Here is a 9738-nt window from a genome sequence, read left to right as displayed (position 1 = left end):
TAGTACTCTCTCGTTTTCAAATAATAATATAATTTAAAATTATAAAAATATTATTTTTTAATTTCTATTCTTATTCGATAATATATAATTAAAAAAATAAAAAGAAAAAAGATATTAGTAAAATACTAAACAACAATAAATAAATAATTTAAGATTTTCTATAAATATATTTTAATTTTTATCAATTCAATATTTTTAACCTATGCAAATATTTTTTAAAAAAAATAGAGATTGAGTTATTGAGTGTGAAATTGTGAATAAACCTATATTAATAAAGACACAAAAAAAAAAATCACATACTAATAATAACAAAACTCTGGCTGCAAAACAAAATATATATTAAGAACTCTAATAACTTAAAACAAAATTGGAAATATCTTAATTGGTTCTGTGGCTTTCTTATCTAAATAAATATTAAGAAAATATTATTTTTGAAAATACGCATCGTAAAAATCTCTTCTACAAATACGTAGGGCCACTTTTTAGGAAGCGCCTACGAAATGGGTTTGCAATTTAACTCCAGGATGGAGCCAACGAGGGACATGCTGGTTGTCTCCGCCAAGACATTCGAGCTCCTACGTGTAACACAGGCGACAGATTGAATCACGAACACTATTAGTGTTATGTTAGCTGTTCTCTTTTATATGTTTTACCGTTCAGTATTGTTGTGACTTATTCCATGTTGCTTCCATTCACTGTTTTGTTACTTGTTCGAAGTTGATGTACTGTTTTCATTATGTATTGTTTTACTTGCTTCTATTAAGTATGATTTTAGTATCTTATCATCATTTGATGTACATATGTAGTTTTAGTAATGACTACCCCTCATTTTATTATGATTATACCACAACAACAACACAGCCGTAAGATAAACAACACACGCAAATATGCATTAAATAAAACAAGAAGAAACATTTGACATTTTTTAGTACAACGAAACTCAAATATTGCAAAAACATACTACAATAAACCAAATTGGTGGCATTCTAGGTGGTAGAAACATGCGGACAATGTCGCCTTGTATGTCCTGGTTGCCTGCAAAGGCCGCACCGCTTACCTGGTCCCGGCTCAATCTTGTCCATCTCATTCCGAATCCTCGTAGACACCGGATGTCCTTCCATTGTACGTCGTAAGAGGGGGTCGGGACGGACACGTTGTCCTTCATACGGGGGCCACATCTCCTTATCCGGCATTGGCTGGAATTTCATTTCGTAGACCCGAAACACGCTCTCAACCCGGTAAACCACATCGACATACTGTTGCCAGTCCAGTCTCGCATATGTGCAAGCGGCCAGTGCATGAGCACATGGGTAGTGTAACACCTGGAAGTAACCACAGTCACATTTACGACGCTGAAGGTAAACCCGAAATCGAGACTGCACCCTTACAGCCGCTATCTCATCGACTGTGAATATGAAAGTAGCTCTGTCGTACGACGTCACTAGCATCTGGGAAATTCCCTCACGGTTCGCTAATATGGCTTTTTGCAAGAACTGTGAGAACACCTGACCGCATGCAATCTGCGCTTGTGCTTGCCGACCCTTGACGACGAATAACTCATTCAGGCGATGGTAGGTAGACTTGACAATTGCACATATTGGTAGATTTCTAGTGCCCTTGAGGACGGAGTTGATACACTCAGAAAGATTGGTTGTTATGTGACCATAACGTCGCCCGTCATCAAGGTGCTACAGCCATTTAGGTGGCTCTAACCCTCGGATCCAGGCCATCATCTGCGGTGATGTTACAGGATCCTCGCTACTGATTAACTCCAGGTAGTGCTACGCTTGCTCTTGCGTCTTCGAATACGCAGCATTAACCAGGTGTCTTTTGACTTCGTTACTCTTGAAATTGGTTGCAAAGTTGGAGGCAATATGTCGTACACAGGAAACATTGTGTTCCCAGCCACATCCTTCACGCTCCAATCCGGCCTTTATTGCTGCATGCCTATTGGAGATAAGCAGAACTCCTGGCCGAGTCGCTACATGTCTCCTCAAATTGGTAAGGAAGAAGTACTATGACTCTGTGTTCTCTCTTTCGACGATTGCGAAAGCGACGGGTAGAATGTTATTATTTCCATCCTGTGCTATGCCCATGAGAAGGGTGCCTGCGTACTTACCATACAGGTGTGTACCGTCCACCGACACCAGCGACTTACAGTGCCTAAAAGTTTGAACATATGACGGGAACGACCAGAAAACCTGGTGAAACATGACACTCTCACCGTCTAGAGTGTTCCCGACATAGTACGGCCGCGTTTGGTGGTCAACAATTGTCCCTGGTGCGAAAATGCTTACTTAGTCAAACATGTCAAGGAGTAAACGGACAATGAATAGCAAAGACCATACCATAGTGAAATGCAAGTAATACCTGGGACGAAAGCTTGTAGCGCATTGAAGTATCTACGCAAGTGGTCATACGAATCGTCCCAATCACCAAAGATCCTTGCGATTGCCTTCTGCTTCGCGTGCCACACCTTCTTGAAAGACACCTTGTACCCATACGCTGACTCTACTGATCCTTGCAATACCTTTACACAAATCGTCGCATCAGCATGTACCATGGGGAATATATGCTGGCAGATGACATTACTATCAAGTTGAGCGTGGTCTTGAGACATCGAATTTGCCAAGCAACTATGAGGCCCTTCATATTTTCGAATTTCCCAAAATCTTGAAGACCTTGTCTTCGCGACCCGTACCATCCAACGACATTGATCCTCGAACTGCTTGCATCGACATACATACCTACTTTGGTCTGACTCTACCACCTTATATTCTGCACTCCTACGAATGTTGTAGTTTTTTACTGCCAGCATTGCTGTTTTCCGGTTGAGAAACTTCAACCCAATCTCGAGCTCCATCTCGCCTGACAAAGCGTAGCTGCTCGGTCTATCCTCTGCGGTACTCGAATGCATTGCTCCAAGATTTAAAGACAGGTAGTGTGCTGGTGTGCTAGAGAATACACCACCACCTCCCGATGCGACACGTGTTGGAGGAACAGAATCGCCATGCAGAGGCTGTGTTTCCGGAACAGCTTCTGCCTCATCACCGTTGAAATCTTCAATCTCATTCTCGTCAGACATTTCTACAATGCCAGTATCAGGATACCTATTGAACCCAACAAAGGTAGAAGAGGAGGGGCGTGCTTCACGAATATATGCATTCTGTTTCCGCATAACAAACGCGTTAAAACTTGGACTATGGGCCCTACTGGTATCCCGACCCGGAACAAAATCAGCCGCTCCCAGATTTCTCACACCCTCTACATTATTGGAACTGGACGAGCTTCCACCAATATCTTGAAGATTCAGACAAAACTCCAAAGAATAGATGCTTCCTATGCTGCGATGATAAGAAAACATCATCGACACATGCTGATCAGATTTTATCTGCATCTTTTGATATGCAAACGAGTTAGCCACTGCAACCGGCATCCTGTAAATCAGCTTTGTAATTTCTTTTTTTCCAACCATTTCGGTATGCATTAGAATCATATTCTTCAGGTCTTGCAACGATGTTTGTGGCGGAATCATTATCCATAGTGGATCGTCGCAAACGAATGTAATACTTTGTGCCGTATGAGAAATTTTTCCATTAAAATATATAATCACATAAACGTTCTCTGAAATCATACACAAAGCAAACCAAACTTAATACCCAAAAATTTTTTAAAGAAGAAGATTGTGACTTTGAGAGCAATTTTGGAGAGTAAGAGAAGAGTAGAGATAGAATGGCTCCTTCCGTGAATGACCCACCGGCATTTATATAGGCATATTAAGATCCCACTTCCTTGGCAGTACACATGAAGTGCACCATCTCGCGTGTACTAACCTTGACTTGGAACCAATTTGTGGCCGCCGCCCCTGATTTCACCAATTCGCGGACGCCAGCCACTAAATGGCTGCTCCACCATTTCGTGTGCGCCGCACCAGAGGTGGCCCCTGCTGTCAGGCCCATTTCGCGGGCACCGGGGCTGAGTTGACGAGGAACTCCATTTCGCAGGCGATATTTTTTAAATATTTATTTATATAAAAAAGCCTCGGTTCTGTTTGCTCTGTTCGATTCCTTGACGATGATTGCTTTTAGCTATTTCTGCTACGATTTCCGTGATTTTAATCGCTATATTTTTATGATTTTTTGTAATTTCGATTATTGATTTTGGTAATATGATCTGCGTTTAGATTGTTCGAATTTTAGGTTAAACTCTGATGAAACAACAACGGACTTTGGAAATATCTCAGATCTAAGATCTAAAGAGAAGATAAGGTTAACAATACACTGAACTGAACACTGTTAGGTGGCTTTGCTCTTTATCCAAAGACTATTGATGACTGAACATCTTTTACTGCAGAGTTAGATTATGTAGTTTATTGCAGGGAGCATCTCTTATCTGGATCTAGGTTGGGGGAAAGAGAAGAGAGAAAACACACCTCACAGAGAGGGATGGGTTCAACTTATTAACAATTAGTATAGAAACGGGTTAGATGCATTAGTTCATTGCCTTTAGATTAGTTTCTCTAATCCCCATATAGTTTAAGTTTACGATAAAATCATCAGGTTTAGTTTTGAATTTTGTGTTGAAAAATGAGAATTTGTTAATTTTGAAGTTTACTAGGTTTGAATGTTGGTTGACTAAGTTGACTTAATATACAGCAGGAAAAGGGTCAGCCACTGCCTAAGTTTGGTGAATGGGATGTTAATGATCCAGCTTCAGCTGTTAGATCCCGGCAAAACTGCGAGTGTAAGATGTTCTAAACCTGTGCATGTCTTTAATGTTTTCTATTGTTTAGGATATTTGAGTGGCTGTGTGTGTATTGTATATAATGCATGTGTATGTATTTCAAAGGGATTTAGGAACATTATTACTTAACAAGCTCTGCTCTATGTTGCATGTGTATGTCTTTCAACGAATTTAGGAACAATATTAGTTAACAAGCTCTGCTCTAAGCTGAATTAACTTGGCACCTTGATGTATATGGGGTAATGAGTAATGAACCTTATCATTCTTGTCTGTGTAGTTTGTTGTTCTAGCTCAGGGATCATTTGTAAAACTAACTCAGGAAGGTGTTTCTATTTCTTTGTCCAAGTTTAGATAGTCAAATGGCAATGTAATCATTGAATAGATGCTCGGTACTTGAATAGATGTGTGGTACTTGAATTAATCGTAAGGTATAGCGTGTTAACCTTCTCATGAATGAATTGATTTTCAGAAGAAATGGTTTTGCTGCATACAGAATCCTCCTGCAGAATCATAGTAGTGGTTGCTCCTGTCTAAAAGCTTGAACGAAGAACATGTTTATATCCAACATCTTTCTAAAGTAAACATTATACAATTCCTTCAAATGACAATAAGAATCCTTTCATTATGAAATTAAAATTTTTTCCCTTCCAAATAAAAGACAAATGCAGACATTACAACAATTTAATCTTTCAGCATGTTGAAGAGGATGCATGTGCTTAGAGCCAATACTGTTGATTTAATGGCAATAGAGCTTGGCAATCTGCCCTTATCCTTCCTTAAGAAAAGTCCTTGGTATATAGGAATATTGATAAGTACCAAGAACCCACATAACAGAATTTGCAATGACATTTTCTTGTAAGTTTCAGACCAGTTTTCACTAAGGGCTAACTCCTTCAAGATGCCAAGTAAACAGAACAAATTGAGCAATGCAAGTGTTGCCAATACAGTGAACAATGGAGAAGCTGCTCCAAACTCCATAACTTGTTTCTCGTATCGTTCAGAAACATCTTCCTCCATGACCTTAGCTGTGACTGTAAAGGGAGAATCTGGAAGGCCAAACAACTTGGAGATATTGTCTATGAGAGCAAATAGGTAAGAGCTTGTTCCCTTGTACAGCACCATCCTTAGGTCATTCCACCAACCTTGGATTGTGCCTCCAAATAACACAAACTCCAACAAACTGCGAGCACTTTCACCCACTATTACATATGCAAAAGGTATGAACCACATGCTAGACATCTGATCAGCACAAGAAATGTATTCAGTGTATAAGACAAATGAGTACATAAAACATTTTTTAGTATTAAGTTATACAACAACAAAGCAAGCTTTGCAAGATGCTTCTAAATAATCACATTACCTTTGGAAACAAGGGAATGCCTCTAAGGAGATAGAGTGAAGGGATGATGGAGTAACATAGCTTTGATAAGGAGGTGAGTGCCCAACAATTGTAGTAAGAATATCCCATTTGTAGGGCTAAGTTGATCCTTCCATGGCCATAGAATGCTGGACAATGCTTAGAAAGAAGAATTTGAAGTTCTCCTTCAGCCCATCTCTTGTGCTGAACAAGTGCTTGAAGCAAGGTGGTTGGAGCAACACCATAGAAAGCCTTCCTTGGTGGGCTATAGTACACTGATTTCCATCCTTGTAAATGTATACACAGTCCTGTCATCACATCCTCCACTAGACACCCATATATCACACCCATCTACATTTAGAATGAACCATTATTCACTAATTTTTAGTATGCATATTAAGAAATCTTTAAAGTTTAAATATCTTATTGAATCTTATTAAGAAATTTTCACTTTCTTAAGATTCAATTACTTTTTCAAACAATCATGTTACATGCACATAAAAAATCAGCTACCAATCAGTTACCTCATATAGAAATATGTATTTAGCATCTCATAATTTTTTTTACTATACTTCTGTAAGCAAATTTAATTATTCGTCTATTGCAGGTTTGAATCTATTATAACATGATTGATAATTCTAATGGCTGATTATTTAGTTGAAAGATGTGAAACATTTGTTTATACATAAATTTATGACGACTAATTCGGTGATTAATTTTTATTATACACGTAGCATTTTTGTTTTTCGAATCATTCGATATTTTACCAACTTTTATAAGAGCGCAAATAAATATATCCTGGTAAATTTCTGCTCATATATGAAATTTTCATTTTATAAATGGGGATTTTGTTCAATTAAGAGAGGATATGGAAATATAAGGCACCTCTTTTCCCCAAAGTGTGTTTTCTTCATAGGTGCAACTTGCTAGAGCCTTTGATTTTACTTCTAATTCATTCAAGTTTACTTCTATGCAATTGTCTCTCTCACTCCTTAATAAGTCATTCTTGTATCTATTACTGAACTTCATCCCACATAGAGCATCTCTTCTATGAAAGCAGCATGTTCCAATGTACAAAGGACCATCATAACCATCCGCACCATGCATCTCCACCTTCATATAATAATAATAGAAATAATAATAATCAACACAAGAAAAAAATGAATCATTTGAATATTTTTCAATTTATTTATGTTGATGAAGATGAAGTGACTCACATCAATTAATGTTAATAGAGTGCTGCTGTATATGTCATGCTTGAGAATGTTGTCAAAGTTCTGAGGGAACTGCACAAAAGCAATTTCATGGCCTTTCTCTTCATCCATCAAAAAGCAAAGAGCATCCCTCACTGATTCTGAACTGTTTGAGTACATGTCACAATCTACATTTAGAACGATCTTTGCATTGCTAATCACTGATGACACCCTTAGCTACAATTAATTAATTAGTTGCAACATAAGAAGAATTAATATAATGTAACATATATATAGTTATAGATTAATAAAATTAGCACTTAAATTTTATACAGACAAATAACTAATCGCGTATTACTACATCAATAAAAATAACTAAATTTTAAAATTATTGCTTAAAATATTATCTAAACGCATGAATTTTATTAGATGACTGTGAAATTATAAAACATCTATACCAAGGAGTTCATGGCTCCAGCTTTGAAATTGTGATGATGTTGGGGTCTCTTCTCACGAGCCAAATACATAAGAGTTGGCAAATAATTCCCATCTTCATCTTTAGAATTATGAGGCTCCTTCTTATGCAGTATTATCTGTTATCATAACAATATCAAATTAACTAATTAATATAAATGATCACCTAATTAATTGATAGAAAAAAGTTGAATAATAAATAATGTTACTATATTATTATACTTGAAGAATTGTGTCATGGTCACGTCGAGAAGAATACGAATTCCACTGGAAAAATCCACTATGCTTAGAGCGTTCTTCACTCGCTACTCTTCCCAACTTAGTTGCATCTTCAATTCTCTTTTTCATCTCATCGTATAATTTCTATACCATTAAATATGAACACAAAATTGCATTGTCAGAAGTAAGTACATCGTGACATTATACTAAAATTTAATTTTTCCTGTAGCTTTAAGGACAATTATATATTAAAGTGTTTTTATATTTTGGTATTAATATATAAAAATAAAGTGACAATTAGGTTCTTGAAGATTTTGACTTCGAACTAATTAGTCTCAGAAGAAAAAAAAGGTATCAATTTGATCTTCTACGATAGTAAACAGTGAACATATGATGTCCTTCTATCAATTTATCAACTTAATGGTAATATTTATATGTAATGTTAATTATTCTGACGTGTCTATCTATAAAAGATAGTTATGAAAACTCAAAAGATAATAAATACTTCATTGTCTAAAACCACATCGTTTTCATACTCATGTGACAGCAATAAAACATGTACTACTATAAATAATGAAATACATAAATAATTCCGTTTCATTTTAAATTATTTATTAATAGAAAGACATACATGTCTACGGTTTACTATTATAAAAGACCTAGCTAATTGGTGTCTTTTTTTTCATAGATTAATTGATCCAAAATCAAAAATTTCGAGAATGTGTCATTTTACTCTTATTATTATCTTACCTGAAATATGAATTTGATGAAAATACATTAAAGTTACATGATTATACCTTAATGTTTGCGAATTCTTTAGTAGCATGATTATGGTGAAGAAGGATATTATTAAAATAAGCAGCTGGAGACCTAGGCTGAACATTGAATTTCTTGCAGAAAGGTAACCAATGCTTGGCAAAGAGAGAAGCTTCCAAAAGAGCATAGAAAGTGAGTTCAGAAGCAGCATCATCAGAGAGATAAACACTCAGCTTCTCAGAAGGATAGTCATAAGCCATAAGAGACAAGACTGTGTTGATCACCATTATTGGTGGCTCAATATCTGGATCTGCTGTGCACACAAATATGTCCACTTTTGGTAACTTGCTTTCTTCATATCTGTTATTTAATTTACACCATTAATAATAATTATTATATTATCTACTCCTATATATATTTTTTTATTGATTGTCTTATTATCACTACAAATGTATTAAATTACTTTTTTTTTTGAAAGTAGAAAGACTCAAATCGGCTTTTTTATCTAAATTACTGTGCTCATTTAGTAAATAAATTATTTTTCCATACGTATTTAGATAAAAAAAGCCGACTCAAACCTACAATTTTTAGATAAGTATGGAGAGATAATGTTATTTAAACTATGACTCGTTGACAAAAATATCAATTTAATTATTCACTACTATATATGTTAAGTATATCTTACTAATACATATATAAATATTTTATTATTAATTAATAACAACAATATCTTTTCGTTCAATTTTTATTATAGATATATAATAATTGATAGATCTTTTATGTGGGTGGTTTTTGTCGTTCTTCTCTCTTTTATCAATAGTAAAATTTAGTTATACAACAAAAATTCTCTATATATAAACTAAAATTCACTACTAAATAAATTATTATATATTTATTTATATTTATATATTGATTCACATGTTATTAAAATAATTAAACTTAACTTATTATAATAACATAATTAAATCTACAATAAACGAATAATTAAATTAGATT

General features: G+C 35.5%; 1 protein-coding gene and 1 long non-coding RNA gene across 6 annotated transcripts in view; one reads left to right on the top strand and one right to left on the bottom strand.

The window, feature by feature from the left end:
- Nucleotides 1-9738, bottom strand: part of LOC107496154 (cellulose synthase-like protein E1) — an 18674-nt gene that overhangs the window by 8248 nt on the left and 688 nt on the right. Inside the window, exons 2-8 of one of the 4 annotated variants that reach the window (XM_052252201.1) lie at nt 8784-9102; nt 7990-8130; nt 7752-7886; nt 7318-7530; nt 6986-7213; nt 6104-6451; nt 5886-5982 (exon numbers count right to left, since the gene is read on the bottom strand). The exons of 1 other annotated variant lie outside the window; for it this stretch is intronic. In XM_052252201.1, coding sequence (XP_052108161.1) covers nt 5886-5982; nt 6104-6451; nt 6986-7213; nt 7318-7530; nt 7752-7886; nt 7990-8130; nt 8784-9102 — 1481 coding nt within the window. Of the gene's footprint in view, nt 1-5297; nt 5983-6103; nt 6452-6985; nt 7214-7317; nt 7531-7751; nt 7887-7989; nt 8131-8783; nt 9103-9738 lie in introns of those variants that run through there. 2 more of the 4 variants (XM_016117354.3, XM_052252202.1) reach the window with 2 other exon arrangements.
- Nucleotides 3649-9026, top strand: LOC127740691 (uncharacterized). Of its 2 annotated transcripts, none has more exons than XR_008001498.1 (3): nt 3649-4268; nt 4659-4743; nt 8884-9026. It is a non-coding gene; the product is annotated as an uncharacterized LOC127740691 (long non-coding RNA). The 2 variants fall into 2 exon arrangements; XR_008001497.1 differs by having other exon boundaries at nt 4656-4743.

Source organism: Arachis duranensis, chromosome 7, assembly GCF_000817695.3.
Source record: "Arachis duranensis cultivar V14167 chromosome 7, aradu.V14167.gnm2.J7QH, whole genome shotgun sequence".
NCBI classification, from domain to species: domain Eukaryota; kingdom Viridiplantae; phylum Streptophyta; class Magnoliopsida; order Fabales; family Fabaceae; genus Arachis; species Arachis duranensis.
The sequence above is the reverse complement of the archived record's forward strand: the minus strand, read 5'-3'. Positions and strand labels throughout refer to the sequence as shown.